This window comes from Ranitomeya variabilis, chromosome 2, assembly GCF_051348905.1.
Source record: "Ranitomeya variabilis isolate aRanVar5 chromosome 2, aRanVar5.hap1, whole genome shotgun sequence".
In the NCBI taxonomy this organism is placed as follows: domain Eukaryota; kingdom Metazoa; phylum Chordata; class Amphibia; order Anura; family Dendrobatidae; genus Ranitomeya; species Ranitomeya variabilis.
In genome coordinates this window covers 54,919,399-54,941,612 of record NC_135233.1, presented here as the reverse complement: position 1 = coordinate 54,941,612, position 22,214 = coordinate 54,919,399, and the positions used below count along the sequence as shown (strand labels likewise).

Below are 22,214 nucleotides of genomic sequence, written 5' to 3'. Positions count from 1 at the left end.
CTTTTGCCTTCTTCCACGGTTTCTGTGAATTTACATTTCTCCTGAGGTAAAACGCATTAATATACAATTTACACACACGGAATAACCATTAATTTAAATTGTCTGTAGTTTGGAGAAATTGCGGGACTTTGCAGTTACTAGAATAGATTAAAGGGAACCTGTCACCCCCAAAATCGATGGTGAGGTAAGCTCACCGTCATCAGGGGCTTATCTACAGCATTCTGTAATGCTGTAGATAAGCCCCCGATGTTACCTGAAAGAGGAGAAAAAGAGGTTAGATTATACTCACCCAGGGGCGGTCCGGTCCAATGGGTGTCTCAGGTCCGGTACAGCGCCTCCTATCTTCATTCCATGACGTCCTCTTCTGGTCTTCACGCTGCGGCTCCTGCGCAGGTGTACTTTGTCTGTCCTGTTGAGGGCAGAGCAAAGTACTGCAGTGCGCAGGCACCGGAAAGGTCAGAGAGACCCAGCACCTGCGCACTGCAGTACTTTGCTCTGCCCTCAGCAGGGCAGACATTGTACGCCTGCGCCGGAGCCGCGGCCTGAAGACCAGAAGAGGACGTCACGGAATGAAGATAGGAGGCGCCGGAGCGGACCTGAGACACCCATCGCAACCGGACCGCAGCGGCACCGCCCCTGGGTGAGTATTTTATAACGTCTTTTTCTCATCTTTCAGGTAACATCGGGGGCTTATCTACAGCATTCCAGAATGCTGTAGATAAGCCCTTGATGACGGTGAGCTTACCTCACCATCGATTTTGGGGGTGACAGGTTCCCTTTAAGAAGTTAAAATGAAGGCCACTGAATTATTTACTGGGCGACTAAAGATACAATATCAAACACAAAGGGAACAAAAAGGGAGAGAGGGTACAGGATATCTAAGAATGAAAAAATGCTCAAAAAGGGATTAGCCATCGAGTAAGCAAATATCATGGGGAAAGACAAGGGCCTTGTTCATGATCCCTGTGATAATGAGTTTGATATGCAGCCACCACGTATCACCTCTAATTGGTATCTTGATACTTAAGAGTTTGTCCACTACCCTGACTCCAGTACCAGTTTTGCCATAAAAGCCTAAGGATAATGCCCCTAAAGATCCCCATATACCTTTCCTGCCAAGTATCATGCTGTCTGTTTTATGCATTTCAGCTTCACTTCCTGTGCTGTCATCAGCTCTGTTGTGAGAGCCAGCACTTCCTCTTCAGAACCATCCCTTAAACTAGGCTGCAAGCCAGCAGTGAGCACAGACTTGTAATTCCGCCTAAATCCCTCCCACACCAACCACTGGGGTCTCACAAAGCATCAGCACAACCTCTTGTATAGGACACTGATACAGGGAATAGAAGCAATACACAAAGCACCACGACACCAGCTTTGACAAAGATGTATCCTCTGCTACCCCCTCACTGACAGTGAGATAGGATGGCTTGGATGGGGAACAAGCTATGAATGTATTAATTTAATAGAGTACACAGCAGGGTTTCTATATCTAATATATAAGTGTGTGTGTGTGTGTGTGTGTGTGTGTGTGTGTGTGTGTGTGTGTGTGTGTGTGTGTGTGTGTGTGTGTGTGTGTGTGTCTGGGATTGGCATCTGCACCCTTGCAGCTACAGCCATAAAATTTTGCACAGTCACACGTCTGGACCACAAGAGCGTCATAGGCTATGTTGTGAGGTGAAATTTTAACCCCACGCTTTCCAATACACCAAACAATTTTGCCCCTATCTACATAATGAGGAAAAAGTGAAAGGAAAAGTGATGGAGGCAAATTGACAGCTGCCAGATGTGAACAAGGGGGACTTAAAGAGTAAGAGCGATGGCGCCAAAGAGTATATACCGTACAGTTGCTAAGGTGGGGCCCCGACATGGGATACTCACCACACACGGGGATATGAACACACACAAAATGCGCCACACACTACCACGTGCTCGAACTCATATACCACCCTCAGCGCACATTTCACCACACATACGCCAACCTCGCCACATAAAAGTCGAAACACAAAAGTCGCCACTCAAAACTCGCCACATGCAAAACTCGCCACACGTGCAAAACTCACCTCATGGAAAACTCGCCACACGCAAAACTTGCACACGCGGAAAAATTGCCACAAGCACAAAAGTTTCAACACATGCAAAAGTTGCCTCACACAACACTTGCACATACTCAAAACGCACCACACAAAACTCGCCACGCGCAAAACTTGCTGCACACAACTTGCTACACTAACCTGTCACATGCAACTCGACACACAAAAAGTTGCTACACGCATGTCACCACACGCAACTCAACACACACAACTTGTCACATGAAACTCGCCCTAAAACACACACAAGTCTGGTATTATCCTTCAAAAACAAAAATCTGATTAATAAGCAGACAAACCACAAGAGCAACAAATGTACCATATAGGAAATACGGCAGCTGGCAGTCACATGACCTGTCTATTATGTGTATGTGTGAGCTAATATATACTGCCAGGGGGGAGGGCTTCCTGTTGGCTGGGGATTTATCAGGCTGCCAATTTAGCTTAAAAATACTGAGGTAAAAATACTGAGCAAATAACGTGTGAACGAGGTCTAATACAGGAGATGACACACACATATATACTATATACATGAGGAGATGACATACAGGTACATACTATATACAGGCGAGATGACACAGGTACCGTATATACTATATACAGGAGCAGATGACACATAGGTATATACTATATACAGGAGGAGATGACATACAGGTATATACTATATATAAGAGGAGATGACATACAGGTACATACTATATACAGGAGACGACATACAGGTATATACTATATACAGGAGGAGATGACATACAGGCAGGCTCGGACTGGCCCACCGGAGAACCGGAGGATTCTCCGGTGGGCCCAGGCACTGACACCTGCTGGCATACTGGCCAGCAGCTGCCTAGGGCCCCCACTGCTCCAGGGCCATGCATACAGGGGGGGGGGGGGAATATGAGCCATGCATACAGGGGGGGGAATATGAGCCATGCATACAGGGGGGAATATGGGCCATGCATACAGGGGGGGAATATGGGCCATGCATACAGGGGGGGAATATGAGCCATGCATACGGGGGGGATATGAGCCATGCATACAGGGGGGGCATATAAGCCATGCATACAGGGGGATATGAGCCATGCATACAGGGGGGAATATGAGCCATGCATACAGGGGGGGGGGATATGAGCCACGCATACAGGGGGGGGATATGAGCCATGCATACAGGGGGGGGATATGAGCCATGCATACAGGGGGGGAATATAAGCCATGCATACAGGGGGGGGATATGAGCCATGCATACGGGGGGATATGAGCCATGCATACGGGGGGGGGATATGAGCCATGCATACAGGAGGGGGAATATGAGCCATGCATACAGGGGGGGATATGAGCCATGCATACAGGATGGGAGGGTCATTATACAGTATTGAGCATCATGTGGGATCATTATACAGTATGGAGAACTGTGTGTGGCCGTTATACAGTATGGAGCACTGTGTGGCCATTATACAGTATGGAGCACTGCGTGGCCATTATACACTATGGAGCATCATGTGTGGCCATTATACAGTATTGAGCATCATGTATGGCCATTATATAGTATGGAGAACTGTGTGTGGCCATTATACAGTATGGAGCATCATGTGTGGTGGCCGTTATACAGTATTGAGTATCATGTGTGGCCATTATACAGTATGGAGCACTGTGTGGCCATATTTTTTTTTTATAATTATTGTATATAAAACAGTGTGATCAGCAGTGCTAAATGGCTGTGGTTGGGACGTGGATATGGGTGTGACTAGTTATGAATTGGGTGTGGTCAGAGGCGTGGCCTAAAATTTGCCGCTGCGCACTACGCGCACAGCAAACTTTATACCTCCTTCCCTTCTTCAAAAGTTGGGAGGTATGGTACCACATTTGCCAGATCACGGCAAGTGCCGCAAATCCCATAGGGAATGAATGAGGCCAAACGCAGTGTTGCTGTAAGTGATCCGTTACGCGGCAGATGCAGAAAAACTGCCGGATCTGCTGCAAAAGGTGACTTTCACATCAGCGATTCTTGCCAAAGTCACTGCCGATAGTGTTATACTCACCAAAAGGGGAGGCAGCACTAAAAGTGCCTAGGGCAGCAGAAACTCTAAATACAGCCCTTGGGGGCTACATTATATTCTGTGGGGGGACTGCATTATACTCAGGGTACTACATTATATTATGGGGGGCTACATCATACTATATGAGGGGTTACAGTATACTCTATGGGGGGCTGCATTATATTCTGTGGTGGGGCTGCATTATTCTCTCAGGGGACTACATTATATTATGGGGGCTACATCATACTATATGAGGGGCTACAGTATATTCCGTGGTGGAACTGCATTCTCTCAGGGGACTACATTATATTCTGTGGTGGGTTGCATTATACTATATGAGGGGGGCTGCATTATACCCTATGGGGGTGCTACATTATATTCTATGGTGGGGACTGCGTCATACCTGAGGGGGTTGCATTATATTTTGTGGAGTGCTGCATTATATTCTATGAGAGGGGACCACATTATATTTTATGAGGGGTGTGACAAAACACTCCGGGATCGCCTTTGCTGGGGTCAAAGGTCACGTGGTTTGTGCATTGAACTCTGAGGCGACAGCAGGTTTCCAAGTTAACTGACCTCAGGTCAGGTTTATTAAAGTGAAAGCAAATACAGAAAACAAAACATAAAAATAAATCCTAGCCTGTCCGGCGCTAACTAAACAAATACGTTACTATCTAACAACTGGGGGGGCTTCTCCCTCCCAGCTAACATTACACAGATCACGAGCACAGCTCTCACTCACGTTTGTCTCACACAGACAGGCATTCTGTGTGCCCCAGGCTGACACCTGAAACCTCCAGCTGGTCAGCCTTTATTCCTGCACTTATTAACCCCTCGGTATCCTGAAGATACTGAGCAGCCTAATTCACATAGGACAAATACCTGGGCGAGATATACCTGCCCCCGACTACCAGACCGACATGACTCTTACAGGGGGCTACATTATATTCTGTGAGGGGGCTACCCCAACCCTTGCTACATAATTAAGACGTGAACTACCTTATATTATAGCCTGATATTAGCGCTTTTTACCGCACAATTGGTGGTCTTGCATCTATTTCTATGTAGCTACATAGTGGGCCCCAAGAATGATTTTCTCTGGTGGGCCCAAGGTGCTCCAGTCCGACGCTGCATACAGGTATATACTATATAAAGGAGATGACATACAGGTATATACTATATATAATGAGAACATATAGAGTAAAGCGGCAACACTCACCATCCTTGTTTGTTGGTCTGAGTCCTTTATTGAAAAATGCAAAACAACACCAACAGCATCTTCATGGCTCGGGATAGTGCAGGAGGAAAGGAGGTGAGCAGGATGTGACGACGGCCGTTTCGCACCAACGGCAGCGCTTCCACGTAGACCCGTGGAAGCGCTGCCGTTGGCGCGAAACGGCCGTCGTCACATCCTGCTCACCTCCTTTCCTCCTGCACTATCCCGAGCCATGAAGATGCTGTTGGTGTTGTTTTGCATTTTTCAATAAAGGACTCAGACCAACAAACAAGGATGGTGAGTGTTGCCGCTTTACTCTATATGTTCTCATCAGTTATACACTTGTTTCAAGCGAGCACCTCTGCCTTGATGTCAGGCTCTCCGTACACACATTGAATGGACCGCAGTCAGCCCTGGGTCACGTAACGGCTGTGCAGCTGTTTTTTTCTTTTTTTTCTTTTTGATCACTATATATTATATATAAGGAGGAGAGGACACACGTATATACTATATACAGGAGGAGATGACTTACAGGTATATACTATATAAAGGAGATGACATACAGATATATACTATATTCAGGAGGAGATGACATACAGGTACATACTATATACAGGGGAGATGACACAGGTATATACTATATACAGGAGCAGATGACATACAAGTATATACTATATACAGGAGATGACTTACATGTATATACTATACACAGGAGGAGATGACACAGGTATATACTATATACAGGAGGAGATGACACAGCTATATACTATATATAGGAGATGACATACAGGTATATACTATATACAGGAGGAGATGACACGTATATACTATATACAGGAGCAGATGACATACAGGTATATACTATTAAGAGATGACACATAGGTATATAGAGGAGATGACATACAGCAGGTATATACTATATACAGGGGAGATGACATACAGGTATATACTATATATAGGAGATGACATACAGGTATATACTATATACAGAAGAGATGACATACAGGTATATACTATATACAGAAGAGATGACATACAGGTATATACTATATACAGGAGATGACACAGGTATATACAATATATAGGAGGAGATGACATACAGCAGGTATATACTATTTACAGGGGAGATGACATACAGGTATATACAGGGGAGATGACATACAGGTATATACTATATACAAGAGATGACATACAGGTGTATACTATATATAAGGGAGATGACAAACATGTATATACTGAGGGGAAAATGAGAGGTGCGAGGTAAAAATGAGAGGAGTGAGGTGAAAATGAAAAGGTGCAAAATAGTTGAGTGATCGGAAAATGACGGCTGTGAGGTCGAAATGACAAGTGTTAGGGGGGAATGAGAGGAGTGAGGGGGGAATGAGAGGAGTGAGGGAGAAAATGAGAGATGTGAGGGGGAAAATGAGAGGCGTGATGGGAAAATAAGAGAAGCGAGGTGCTATAACTAACCACAGATATTTACTATGCCCAGGCAACGCTGGGCTCTTCAGCTAGTATATCTATATCTATCTATCTATCTATCTATCTATCTATCTATCTATATATATATTGTAAAGAAAAAGGAACAGCACAACACTTGTACTTATCTTCGGGTGCAGGGCCCCAGGCAACCAGTCCAATGACCATGCACCAGATTCACATAGATTCAAAGAAGAGGCAGCACTCCATTGTTAAACTGAAACATGTGGTAGGTTTAATCGACCCACATAGCCGGGCGACGTTTCAGCTCAATCTGAGCCTTTATCAAGCCTGATAAAGGCTCAGATTGAGCTGAAACGTCGCCCGGCTATGTGGGTCGATTAAACCTACCACATGTTTCACTTTAACAATGGAGTGCTGCCTCTTCTTTGAATATATATCTCTATCTATCTATCTATCTATCTATCTATCTATCTATATATATATATATATATATATATATATATAATTGTCTAAGGGGTACTTCCGTCTGTTTGTCTGTCTGCAACTTCCGTTACGGAAATCCCGTATTGGACCAATCAGCGACAGGCTTAGTCCGACCGCGAATTGGCCCCTCCCTACTCTCCTCCAGTCAGTGCCCCCTCCCTACTCCCCTCCAGTCAGCGCCAGTGTGTCGCCCCATCCCGGACCAACTTTTTACTATTGATGCTGCCTATGCATACATACATACATATATTCGTGCATTTAAGAGAAGCATTTATACCAGTTCCTCTACTAAAAGGGAAGCAAGCCTATATAGTAAGGGCCTGTTTACATGTTGCGCTTTTGCTGTGGATAAAACCCTGCAGAGTTTTACTGTAACAACAAACTGAGTAAGATTTCTTGAAATCCCATCCACTATGCTGTCACAGCTGACCGCTGCTGATTTGACACTGTATAAATACGCAGCGTCAAACCTGCAGCAATTCCTGATTGTGGGCACGTACCCTGAGCCTTCACCAGTGTAATTAAAAAAAAAAACAGCCTTGAAAGGTTGGATCTCTGCTTTGTTACATACAACTTACCCTCTCTCAGCTGCATAATCTATACATCCATTTCCACATAATAAAAGGACCATTCAGCTCTTTCCTTTCCGGACTGTACGGGAACATACAGAAGACGTCCCAATCCCGGAAAGCAAATACAAAGCATGGATCCGATTTCTATGACTGGCGAACATGTGCACGTCTTCCCGGACAGAGAGCTTACATACATATGCTGCACATTCATGATTAACACACTGAATAAGGAATTACATCTCTAGTTCCAAAGAATTAAAAAAATAGTCCGGCAGTAGGAAATCTCTTATCTCTTCCCCACAACGATGAATCTAGGCTACCAATCACTTAATAAAACGGAATATTCACAATCCTGCATGTCAGTGTCACTTAATGTAGAGGCGGCTTTTTAATTCACATCCAGAGCCTGTAACACTTTACACGCTTCAAAGGACTTAAGATTTTATTTATTTTAAATCTACAACAAATTCTGTATATGGTCCAAAAAAAAAACAAAAAAAACTGAAAATTATTTTTCGATTTCATTATTAATAAGCAATCATAAAAGTGAAACCTTGTATTAAAAAAAGATGCACTATTCACGAAGAGTATTTTTTTTTTTTATTCGATATCCAATGCTTCACTGACCGAAAAGATTGCAAACAGAAACACACACGGATTCTGCATTTGTTATGGCCGATGTGCTCATCTCCGTGTAGAATCCCATTATACCTCCGGTATATTCCACATCAATTCACTCCATATATTAAAATATTACAGAATATGGCTACATTGGCTTCCGCAGGGTCACTATGGCGTTCTGATGGGCACAATAAACCTTTGGGTCGTTGCTAGAATGAACGATATGAAGACAGGCTTCTATATGGAGAGGAGTTACATCGCATCGTGTCCACACACTAACGTAGATCAGCCTCTCTCCAAGCAGAAAGTGACAGGACTGGATGAATCACATCCAATCAGCAGACATTCAGGGTAGAAAAAATCCCAAAAAAAGCACAATAATAAAGTGGGTCCAGCAGTAAGGAGTAGTGATGAGCGCACGTGCTCGGATAGGAGGTTATGCGTGCATGCTCGTGTGCTAACCAAGTGACTTCAGCATGCTCAAGCTCCAATAATATGTTCGAGTCCCCGCGGTTGCATGTCTCATGGCTGTTCAACAGCTGCAACACATGTAGGCAATTAAACAACCAGGAGACATGCAGCCGCGGGGACTCAAACATATTACTTGAGCACGCCGAAAACACACTGTTCGTACCCGAGCATGCTCACTCATCACCAGTAGAGTTGAGCGAATACGTTCAGAACTGGTCGCTGAATCGGAATATGCAATACCGGTACCCTATTCGTGCCGAATTTATGTTTGACGATCAATTCCGAACATATTTGCTCATTACAACTCCCATTGACTCCAATGACGTTCGGCAAATATTGCAAATACAATACTTGCCGCCGTTTGTAATCGGAACCGAATTTTGAAAAATTCGCTCAACTCTAATCACTAGTAAGGAGCAATATAAATCTTTTTTTTCTTTATATTTATTTTTCCTTCCAATCCCCCTTCTTACAATGGTTAAAAAGAAAACAAAATGAACTACAACAATGCATGTGAAATCTTAGCATGTTCATGCAATACATGGTTTGTTTTTGGCAGCTTTAGTGTTAACATAAAAATGGATATTTTGAGTCCATATTGAAATATACAGAATGCATTCAGACCATGACAGGGCAGCAATGCTGGTCATACATTTACAGACAGACAATACTCATAGTGACACAATCTTGAGACCGGTTTACTTATTGTCTGAAAGCTTTTACCTCACAAATAGTTCTATGTTTTTCTAGGTTTGTTGTTTGTTATTGTAAAACATGGAGGTTTATTTAATCTCTGTCTGATGTTCTCCTTGGGAGCTTTAACATTCTGTGGGTTTATTGCCCCATTGTCTGATGTTTGCCTGGGATCTCCGATTCATCTTATCCCAAAAGCTGGCCACTAGTGGGGAGGCTGAAACCAGAGTTACACAATATAAATCACTATATAATGCCAAAGAAACATGACTAAACCAGAAGCATAAAGTTGGGTAGTTGTACTTATATTGGCAAAGTGTTGTGATACCTGCATAAGTGGGGACGCCCATACAGTGCTGTGAATTTCCCAGGAGGTTCTCTGTCTTGGTGCTTACATCTCTGACATTCCAGGCGGATGATGCATAAAAGCTCCTTGCTGATGATGTGAGCATATGTACTTAATCTTTATATGTACTAAACTTTTGTTTGCTAAAATATACAAAAGTGTACGCAATCAAACTATCCCTATAATTTTGTACTTTGAAATAAAATTGCGTTATATCGCAGGTAGGAGCCTTCTTTTAGGCCGGTTTCACACGTCAGTGGCTCCGGTACGTGTGGTGTCAATTTCCTCACGTACCGGAGACACTGAATCACGTAGACACATTAAAATCAATGTGTCTCTGCACATGTCAGCGTGTTTTCACGGACCGTGTGTCCGTTTGAAAAACACGGAGACATGTCAGTGTTCGTGGGAGCGCACGTATCACACGGACCCATTAAAGTCAGTGCCGCTCATAACAGTGATGAATATGCGGCTCCACCTCCCATAGGGGTGGAGCCGCATATTCATCACTGTAATGAGCGGTACCACGTGACCGCTCATACAGGACAAGCTGCGGCGCGGAGAGGAAGCGTCGAGGGAGCCGGGTGAGTATTTTAATAACAGCGGCTGGGGGCACAGGGGGTGGGAGGGGGGAGGTTGCCGGAAGTTTATTTTAACCACAATAAAAAAAAAAACAATGATTTTTCATTCCTTCTCCCCAGCTAACGCTGCTGGGAAGAAGGAATGAATTCCGGCTTCAGCACCAGATGCAGGGGACAGCGCTTATCTCTAGCGCTGTCTCCTGCACGGTCCGTGTGGTACCCAGTCGGCACACGGCTGCCGCACGTGTGCCACACTGATGTGCCACGTGAGCACACGGACAACTCCGGTACCGGAATTATCTGGACGTGTGAGACTGCCCTAAAGCCGTATCCGAACCTTAGTGTTAAAAGCTTGGCAATACATAAGTTTTTCCAAAAACGCAGTAAAAATAAACACAATTTTTTATAAATTCACAGTAAAAATAAATGTGTCATAAAAAGCATTGTGTTTGGCCTGAGTGAGACATTCTATATGGATACAGAGTTTTGAAGAGAAAAGAGTGGGTTCATGATAAGACGCACTTTACACCAAACTTTCCCCTCCAGGGCTACAGCAACAAAACAGCATATAAATACCCTCTAGGTTTCCTTCACGTTGTTTTCTGCTTGCAAAAAACTGCCAGGAATATCATGTGATTTTTTTTGCCTATGGAGAAATCTATCAAAAGCATCTAGGAATAATAAATAAATACATTGGCTGCTGTGGGTTCACTTTGATTTTTCCATATAACTGCTGCCATTTTGATCTACCAGTTATTGTAGGAGATCACCGCAGTCAGACCCCCGCTGACTTCACATTGATGGCGTATCCTTGTCTCATGCCTTCTATGCTTAGGTTAGACAACCCTTTAAATCATACTATTGGGGTTTTTTTTTCAGTTTTTGATTTTGACATCAGTATTCTACAAACAAGAAGCAAATAAAAAGGCCCAACTCATTGTGATATGCAATCTTTGCATTGAATGAACTCAATGACATCTTAATCTGAAGAACAAATGGAAAAAAAAAAAAACATGAGACCATCACCTGCCAGGATATTTTTATATGCAGCCCATCAGTCATTGTGAATATGTGGATATCTATATCTACACTAGCCAATGTGCTGGTCCAAGTGCCATACCCTTGATTTGCATTACATCACATAAAATCTTCTGTCACAAGTGAAAAGGTTCCCACTATGTTAATATTAATTGGTGGGATAAGTCATAAATATCAAAACCAGTTTGGGTCCTATACCCAGTACCCGACTGATCAGCTGCTCAGCACTGGAGCTGCCTTATGTAAAGCATATAAAAAGCAACAACCGCTGATCGTGGGCGTCCTGGGTACCCACTGACCTGATATTAATGAACTGTGTGTTTTGCTTTTTTTCTCGATTTTCTCTAAGGGTAAATTGTAAATTTGATATAGATTTTCTGCACTTGTACACGTGGATTTTCATGGGCGTTATGTTGAGAATTTTTAGCCTTTGCACTGAAAAAAGTGACGATCGAATTGATTTCTGTGCAAAAAATTGACATGATGTGGATCTTACAATTTAATTTACAAGCAGAAAAGTTACGGAATTCGTTGATCAAAAAAAATTTTTTTTTTTTTTTTTTAAATTCCGATTAATTTAGCTTGAACTGTACTACAGTGCAGATTTTCCGCACCCACATTCTCATGGAAAATCCACACAATGCACAAATAAGCAAAGCACTCATCAGGTGTTTGTGCAGCACAAAAGATCATCAATCTCGGCAGCACATCGTCCTGTGTAAGGCAGCTTATGCGCATTACGCCATCTAGTAGTATAGATCGCGCAGTGTGCACCGTTTATTTTATCGTGCTGCAGGTCGGTCCGTGAAAACACATCTCTACAAACACATTCAAGGGAGAAAAAAGAACTGCAATGTTTAACAAGCTAGAAAAAAAAAGCAGAAGTCTACACAAAGGAAGTCTAAGTTAGCCAAACTCTGAAACTGTTATCTGCCAAATGATGTATAAAATGACCAGTCTGGAAAGCTCAGTGCACGAGGAAGAAAAAAAAATCTCATGAAAACAAGAGGTGCTTTGCTGGATATGATGCATGCACATGTACAAGAATAAGCCTAATGTTCCAGGACAAGTATTTTTCTGTGCATTTTTTCAATTTCTAAATGACAAAATAAAAATACATGAACATCCATCGTCCGGGTCAGTGAACAATCACTCGCTCTTTAAAGAGCCGCTTGTTAAAGCTGGTGGAGAACATCCCAGTCATTAACTGTAGTACTGGGAAAGATCCAATTATCATATAGATAATGGTCTATAGGAAGTAAGGGGGCACGATAACAAATAGAAGGACAAAATCGAATATATAAGCAATACAACCTCTCTGCTAATCTCCTCTAGGCAGCAGTATACAGCAGCCTGTGATCTGCAAATGGTCGGCCCCAAAGGCAGGTACGATGCCCTTCAAAATACCTTAATGTGGCTTCAAAAAGGATTCCAAAATTTACCAAAACTGAGCCAAAAATAGAAAAATAACCATTACTTACTTGCTGATCCTCATCAAACTTGCAGCGATCACGTGCCGTACATCATTCATGTGACCACTGCAGCCAATCAGTCTCAGCAGTCTCATGATCGCCTATCATTTCCAGCTCTCTGGGGGACTTGTCAGGTACTTACGGTTATTTCTTGCTTTTATGAGAATCTCTACATTTTGCCAAATTTTGTGAAATGAGAAACATTTTACCTAGAGCTGAAAAAAAAAACTAGGACGGAGATCCAGCAGCTTCCACTGCAGTCCATGAACTCCGAACCAGGACCATGTGAATCTCCTCCGACCCGCAGGCATGTCCGCTGCCTCTTCTGGTTGTCTGGCCCATGCGTGTGGCATAACGTGGTGCCGCGGCTACTAATAAGGAACACTGGGGATGCAGGAAGGTAGGAGGATGTTTCCAGGGCTCTAGTCTGGAGGCCACGGACTACCGAAAGAGCTGCTGAACCAGTGTCCTGCTCATTTTTTTTACTCCACTCTAATTTTACATGTAAATAGGAATTAGACAGAATCTTACAAGACAGGAGGAAAAAGATCTTCACGGTTCTTTATTGCTGTTCATCATGTTCATCAATGCTTTATCAGTATGACCCAATATCACAACGAGTGGAGGCCACAAAGGAAACAGACCTCCACTCACATAGGAGAAAAAGGTTAAAAGTTTAATGCATTCACAGAAAAAAAAAAAAAAATCAGCCCACAGGGAATTAAATGACAGAAGAAAACAGACGCAAAGACAATATTAATCAATATCCCTTCCCAATTACTAACAGTCATCATATGAACCTGGCCCTGGTCAGGGACCAATTACCCTAACATGTACTGCAGACGTAAGCAGGTAGGCAATTAGACCAAAAAAAATATATATATATATATATATATATATATATATATATATATATATATATATATATATATATATATATATATATATATATATATATATATATATATATATATATATATATATATATACATATATACATATACACACACACTCACTGGCCACTTTATTAGGTACACCTGTCCAACTTCTTGTTAACACTTAATTTCTAATCAGCCAATCACATGGCGGCAACTCAGTGCATTTAAGCATGTAGACATGGTCAAGACAATCTCCTGCAGTTCAAACCGAGCATCAGTATGGGGAAGAAAGGTGATTTGAGTGCCTTTGAACGTGGCATGGTTGTTGGTGCCAGAAGGGCTGGTCTGAGTATTTCAGAAACTGCTGATCTACTGGGATTTTCACGCACAACCATCTCTAGGGTTTACAGAGAATGGTCCGAAAAAGAAAAAAAATCCAGTGAGCGGCAGTTCTGTGGGCGGAAATGCCTTGTTGATGCCAGAGGTCAGAGGAGAATGGGCAGACTGGTTCGAGCTGATAGAAAGGCAACAGTGACTCAAATCGCCACCCGTTACAACCAAGGTAGGTCTAAGAGCATCTCTGAACGCACAGTGCGTCGAACTTTGAGGCAGATGGGCTACAGCAGCAGAAGACCACACCGGGTACCACTCCTTTCAGCTAAGAACAGGAAACGGAGGCTACAATTTGTACAAGCTCATCGAAATTGGACAGTAGAAGATTGGAAAAACGTTGCTTGGTCTGATGAGTCTCGATTTCTGCTGCGACATTCGGATGGTAGGGTCAGAATTTGGCGTAAACAACATGAAAGCATGGATCCATCCTGCCTTGTATGGAGCATCTTTGGGATGTGCAGCCGACAAATCTGCGGCAACTGTGTGATGCCATCATGTCAATATGGACCAAAATCTCTGAGGAATGCTTCCAGCACCTTGTTGAATCTATGCCACGAAGAATTGAGGCAGTTCTGAAGGCAAAAGGGGTCCAACCCGTTACTAGCATGGTGTACCTAATAAAGTGGCCGGTGAGTGTATGTATATATATATATATATATATATATATATATATATATATATATATATATATATATATATATATATATATATATATATATATATATATATATTTATAATAAACTGTGCCCTTTATACTACAAACCAATATCTGCATTACATGACATTTACTTCTCATATTTATTATTTACTTTTCATTTATTTTTATTTTTTAACGGGATGAGGGGGACTAGGCAATCAGGTGCTGCACCCACAGGTAAAGTACAATAACGGCATCTTGGCTACGTATTTGTGGTGAAAGGGTGCCGACACATTTGCGTAAAAAATCACTATGGCCCTGACAAAGCGTTTTGCCCAGATTCAGGCATAAAATACTTGGAAAAGTTGCTAAAACTGTTGCGCAATCTGAAATTGAACAAAAAGGTTGTGGCTTTTGGCGTTTACTGGTCAGAAACTTTAAAGTGGGTGAAGTATGAGTGGGGCAGGGTGAAAACCAAATGAGAACATTTCCAAAAGTAATGCCACATTAGTGGCAAAACTTACGCCAAATATGTACTACAGCACCTGACTGTAATAATATTTCTGGCAAGGTGCAGACGCACAATCCAGTGATGAGATGTGCCAATACATTAAGCATCGTGCACCTCTTACTGAATTAGACGCATCTTACTCCACCGTGCCCCTTTATTCTTAAGGTGTCTCTTGAGGAGCTCAGAGCTACGCAGTCTCCTTTCTTCATTCTTTCTAATCAAGCTCGATCTCCTCCTTGAATGACAGTTCTGGTGATTAGCAGAGCTGTGGCATTAGTAAAACTATAAAGCTCTGCACAAGTTCTGCTGTAACACATACAGCCATCAGGTCGCAGTCTGTGCAGAAGGGGCCAACAAAGAAAGTATATGCCAGTGCTTAGGACATTATGGAGCATGCCGCAAACCAAGAGAAGAGTTGTGGACTATCACGTGTCAGCTATGACACACACAGCTACGGACCACTAACACTAGTGGCACATATACCATCTATTGTACTCTGGTCTTGGTACGGTTTTCTTTTTGTTCTATTTTAAGCATTCTAAAAGATCAACCTTTTCTTAAGGCGTCTCCTGATAATATACTTGAGAAGCAGCACCAGTCAAAGATTCAGCTTCCAGTATACTAATCATGGATGATCCGTGGCCTGTGCCTCGTTAGAAGAGAACTTGAAATATAGTGGAATGGGAAGGAAGATTTTTGTTTTTCTTGTTACTGGAATATATATTTAATTGTGGCCATGGATGATGCAGCCACAATGTAATGTATAATTGTAAAGGTGACACTGCTGAAGACAGCGCTTCCCTTGCACAGAGACCAGATAGAGGGCACACACTCAGATGATGGAAAGTGGCCAGACTGTGACAGATGCAATAAACTGTGAGTGTGTCCTTGATGAAATCCCGGGCGACGAGCACAAATACCTAATTGAAATGCTTAGGACAGAACAAACTATCTTTTCAGCCATGTAGGCAGCGATGAAATTCTACAATACTGCATTGCTCACAGCCGCTTACCCTAGATATAAGCAAAAGCTTTTCCCGCAGATCAGACAATTGCTTGTAATGTGAGATATTCAGCAAGTTAAAGAGGACCTATCGCCTTTACACGGACTATGGTATATTAGAGTAAGGAGGCTGTAGAAATAAACATGAAATAAATTACTTTTGGAAGAATAATGACTTATTACGTGAATTACGTTAGTTATGAGAAAATCAGTTTAGGGAGGGACGTCAGCAGAGCGGAGGAGACTGGGAAATCTCCTGCAGACGACCTCAGCCGATGTCGGCTCAGTTAGTGCCAAGAAAGGGAGTTTTTTATATACCTTGTTTATAAATTGTTTTGTCAAATTATTGATATTTTTACTACTGCTTTCAAGTTAAATGTTAAAAAATTTAGTGATCGTGTTCACTTTAATGTTACTGAGGAAGTCAGTTTTATATTCAAGATTTATACCACTGTTACACAGTACAGACCAAAAGTTTGGACACACCTTCTCATTTAAAGATTTTTCTGTATTTTCATGACTATGGAAATTGTACATTCACACTGAAGGCATCAAAACTATGAATTAACACATGTGGAATTATATACTTAACAAAAAAGTGCGAAACAACTGAAATTATGTCTTACATTCTACCTCTTGAAGCTCATCAAGAGAATGCCAAGAGCATGCAAAGCAGTCATCAAAGCAAAAGGTGGCTACTTTGAAGAACCTAGAATATAAGACATATTTTCAGTTGTTTCACACTTTTTTGTTAAGTATATAATTCCACATGTGTTAATTCATAGTTTTGATGCCTTCAGTGTGAATGTACAATTTTCATAGTCATGAAAATACAGAAAAATCTTTAAATGAGAAGGTGTGTCCAAACTTTTGGTCTGTACTGTACATGTTCTTAAGGACAATCACACTTTAAGCTAGTCTGTGAAAAGCAGATGTTGAAGGATATACAATTATCAAGACTCTGCAAATCAACTGCACTTTATCGGTTATACTTCTTAAGAAATATTTCAAATACGTCTGAATTTGTATATTTAACTTGAGTATATTTTGGAACGTGTGTAATTTAAAAAAAAACAATAGCAATTCTGTTAAAAAAAAAAAAAAAAAAAAAAGGTATATTTCTACCTGGAAAATAGAGGATCTTATCAGAATGAGGGGATCAGCCATGCACACCATTATAGGAGCTGTCGGTGTGAGGCTCTGGGTGTTGACATCTGCACCAATTGCTAAAACGGAGGAGCAGAAGCTGATTGTTGATCTCCACAATAGAAAGTTTAAGTTCCATCTAATGTCTTAGAGGAAAGCAGTGATCGGATGGATGTTTATTTATGTCCCTTTGCTATATTGATTAATTGGGAACTTAGGACTTGACACCCCCCCCCCCCAGTCAGATCAAAAGTTCAAGCATTTCTCTATGACATGTCAAAAGTTTTCTAATTATGCAGTAACTCCTTAAACCCTTGCTGCAGAGTTTCCCCAATGAATGGCTAATGTCTGACAGCTCTGGTGTCTAACATGATAACCTTTCATCAATTATTTGACATATAATAGGGCAATCACTGAAGCTAACTAACTGTGGCCTAACCGCAGGCTGCGCAGCATCGGGATGCTAAGGGAATGTTAAGGGAAAAATCCCAATCACTAAAAAAAACAGTGCCGCTCCGGAGCACGTCAATGATCCAAAGCAATGTCTGTTTTCTCTTTCTTATTGTAATGGAGCCGACATACATGCAATTACTTTTCCGCTAAAATCAATGTAATCTGTGCAATAAACTCTATTGAAAGCATTAAACGCCATTATGTAATTAAGGTCTATAGACAGCGGTATAACACAGAAGCCGGCAGGTACCCTAGGAAAATAGTACAGACTCTACAGACCGGCTGCGCATAACACTCATATACTGTGCCGGGTGAGAGGACTGGGACAAGAAGGTCTGTGCTGTACATTTATATCGGGGACCAGGCCTTCCTCTCATCGGGGCAGCAGGCCTCCCTCTCATCGGGGCAGCAGGCCTTCCGCTCATCGGGGCAGCAGGCCTTCCGCTCATCGGGGGAGCAGGCCTTCCCGCTCATCGGGAGAGCAGGCCTTCCCCTCATCGGGAGAGCAGGCCTTCCCCTCATCGGGAGAGCAGGCCTTCCTCTCATCGGGAGAGCAGGCCTTCCTCTCATCGGGAGAGCAGGCCTTCCTCTCATCGGGAGAGCAGGCCTTCCTCTCATCGGGAGAGCAGGCCTTCCTCTCATCGGGAGAGCAGGCCTTCCTCTCATCGGGAGAGCAGGCCTTCCTCTCATCGGGAGAGCAGGCCTTCCTCTCATCGGGAGAGCAGGCCTTCCTCTCATCGGGAGAGCAGGCCTTCCTCTCATCGGGAGAGCAGGCCTTCCTCTCATCGGGAGAGCAGGCCTTCCTCTCATCGGGAGAGCAGGCCTTCCTCTCATCGGGAGAGCAGGCCTTCCTCTCATCGGGAGAGCAGGCCTTCCTCTCATCGGGAGAGCAGGCCTTCCTCTCATCGGGAGAGCAGGCCTTCCTCTCATCGGGAGAGCAGGCCTTCCTCTCATCGGGAGAGCAGGCCTTCCGCTCATCGGGGCAGCAGGCCTTCCGCTCATCGGGGCAGCAGGCCTTCCGCTCATCGGGGCAGCAGGCCTTCCGCTCATCGGGGCAGCAGGCCTTCCGCTCATCGGGGCAGCAGGCATTCCGCTCATCGGGGCAGCAGGCCTTCCGCTCATCGGGGCAGCAGGCCTTCCGCTCATCGGGGCAGCAGGCCTTCCCCTCATCGGGACAGCAGGCCTTCCCCTCATCGGGACAGCAGGCCTTCCTCCCATCGGGGCAGCAGGCCTTCCGCTCATCGGGGCAGCAGGCCTTCCGCTCATCGGTGGAGCAGGCCTTCCTCTCATCGGGGGAGCAGGCCTTCCTCTCATCGGGGCAGCAGGCCTTCCTCTCATCGGGGCAGCAGGCCTTCCGCTCATCGGGGCAGCAGGCCTTCCGCTCATCGGGGACCAGGCCTTCCTCTCATCGGGGACCAGGCCTCCTTCTCATCGGGGGAGCAGGCCTTCCTCTCATCGGGGGAGCAGGCCTTCCGCTCATCGGGGGAGCAGGCCTTCCTCTCATCGGGGGAGCAGGCCTTCCTCTCATCGGGGGAGCAGGCCTTCCTCTCATCGGGGGAGCAGGCCTTCCTCTCATCGGGGGAGCAGGCCTTCCTCTCATCGGGGGAGCAGGCCTTTCTCTCATCGGGGGGAGCAGGCCTTCCTCTCATCGGGGGAGCAGGCCTTCCTCTCATCGGGGGAGCAGGCCTTCCTCTCATCGGGGGAGCAGGCCTTCCTCTCATCGGGAGAGCAGGCCTTCCTCTCATCGGGGCAGCAGGCCTTCCTCTCATCGGGGCAGCAGGTCTTACTCTCATCGGGGACCAGGCCTCCTTCTCATCGGGGGAGCAGGCCTTCCTCTCATCGGGGGAGCAGGCCTTCCTCTCATCGGGGGAGCAGGCCTTCCTCTCATCGGGGGAGCAGGCCTTCTTATTATCAGTGACCTGGCCTTCTAGTAAAACGTATACAAGTCCTAGGAGGGACTTACCTGCTCCATGTCCATGGTGGTTTCAATCATCTCTTGGAATTTAGAAAAGTCTGAAGTTAGATCTGTGATGGGGGTGACGAACACAGCCAGGAGCAGCATCTGGTGAGCACCTGGAAAAAAAAAAAAGAAAAAAAAAAGAGCAATGAACCACTGAGGTCAAGTCTGAATATAAGTACATATGTAGGTGTTTTTCCAAGCCTAACTTGCTGAAAACATTAACCTTGTAATACATATCCAAATGATTGCCCGTATTTGATCTGCCCGAGCCTCACATGGCATGTGAAGTTAACACTTCTTCCTGGCCCAGTGACGTGTGCAGCGATCACGTGGTCTAGGAGCTGATGGTGCGAGGTCCGGTGCACGGATCATCACTAGTGACCTTCCGTTCAGGTGCAGTTTCGCAGTGGGGAGAGTACACGAACAGACTGCTGTACTCTCCATTCTGCATGCACAGCTCAAGCCACCAACATTACTGGGCTAGGTCCCATCTAGTCCATACAGCAGTCTCACAAGTCTCCACCAACTCATCAGGGAAGAAAAAAAACAGGGTAGAGAGTCTTAATATCTGTTGATTATTTAGTTTTAAGGGCAGGTGACGCTCGGATGGAGGTGCCTGCCAGCAGCTTACTACCCTCACCCTATTGAGTACACGCTCGCCAAACAGAGCTCAAGTGTATATTGAGAAATTGGGATAAAAGCTGGTGGCCAAGCAATCATGCACACAATTACCAAGGGCGTTTGGCCACCTTAGGGACCCTATAAATAAAATATTTTGGAGGAACGATCACTAAGCAGCCGAATGTTCATTCAATCATCAGCAGATTTTGATCTGCAGGGGACCTTAAAGGGGAAGAGTCAGTATACCTTGTATTTTATCCATTCAATTCCCTGGCGTTTCTATACATGAATCCAGTGAGTGGTCCTACTCAGTGATTGACTGATATTTCTGCATACACAGTCATACAGGGAAGATCGCTAATCATCAAATTGTGTCCAGTGGGTGTCCAGTGGGTGTTTTTATTTGATGATTGGCGGTATTCCCTGTATGACTGTGTCCAGTGGGCGGTCCTGTCATACAGGGAAGACCGCCAGTCATCAAATAGAATCACCCACTGGACACAGTCATACAGGGAAGACAGCCAATCATCAAACAGAATCGCCCACTGGACACACAGTCATACAGGGAAGACAGCCAATCATCAAATAGAACCGCCCACTGGACACAGTCATACAAACAGAGGGATTACAATGAAATAATGTAAATTTTACCAAAACTTTTCACACAAAGCTATACTTCAATATGATCAGCTCCTCCTGCTCTTGAAATCCTGCAGATATTATTCCATTTTCCAAGACAGGTTCCCTTTAAAAATTGCCCATACATGTTAGAGAGGCTGAACATTAGTGAGCCAGAGAGCCATCTCTCCAGACTCCAAAATACACATGCACTCCTAGAAAAACAAAAGGTGGGAAGGTGTATATAAACGATAGGCCCCACCATGGAGCACCGAGCATCTGTGCTTTGTTGGAACAGTCATTCTGTGCTGACAGAGTCCCTTTAAACAAAATGATCATTCATTGGCTGAAAACTTAAAGCTGGCTATACACAGTCTATAGTTCGTTCTGCTTAACAAACGTTTGAGCCACTACTGGCTCCCACATACATATGAGTACTCGGCTCAGCCAAGAGTTCATGCTTATTTTTCAACAGGGAGAGAAGAAAAAAAACAGAGGATCATCTCCTCTAAAGACAAAAGGATCAGGCAATAACATTCCAACTGCCCAATCCTTCACTCCCTCAATGTCATTCATCAGGGAAGAGTCAGGAGGCCTCCGTAAACATCAGATGATCCATCCCTGCCAAATCCAGTGGGTTCATCTGTGAATGGAGTTCTTTAAGACTTAAAAAAAATTGTTTTATCTGATCACATACTGTAATCAACCGATATGAAGACAACCGTGTTGTTTTTTTTTTTGTTTTTTTAACACACACGTCATGGAGCTGTTCAGGGTGTGTGGAGCTAGGCACGCTCCACCTAGGGCAGATGCTGGCTGTGTTAAAGGGAAGGTGCCATAAAAAAAAAAAAAAATTCCAGCGATTGAAAAAATGTAAAGAATTAATGTTTACATTTTCTTTAAAAATATTATCATTTGTTTTTAATTTAGTAAAATAT

The 22,214-nt window shown here is 43.9% G+C and overlaps 1 protein-coding gene across 2 annotated transcripts in view; it reads right to left on the bottom strand.

Annotated features, from left to right (window-relative positions):
* MSH2 (mutS homolog 2) overlaps positions 1-22,214 on the bottom strand; it is a 200,110-nt gene that overhangs the window by 78,050 nt on the left and 99,846 nt on the right. For both annotated transcript variants that reach the window (XM_077282435.1, XM_077282436.1), the window contains one exon: positions 20,041-20,150. In XM_077282435.1, coding sequence (XP_077138550.1) covers positions 20,041-20,150 — 110 coding nt within the window. The remainder of the gene's footprint in view (positions 1-20,040; positions 20,151-22,214) is intronic.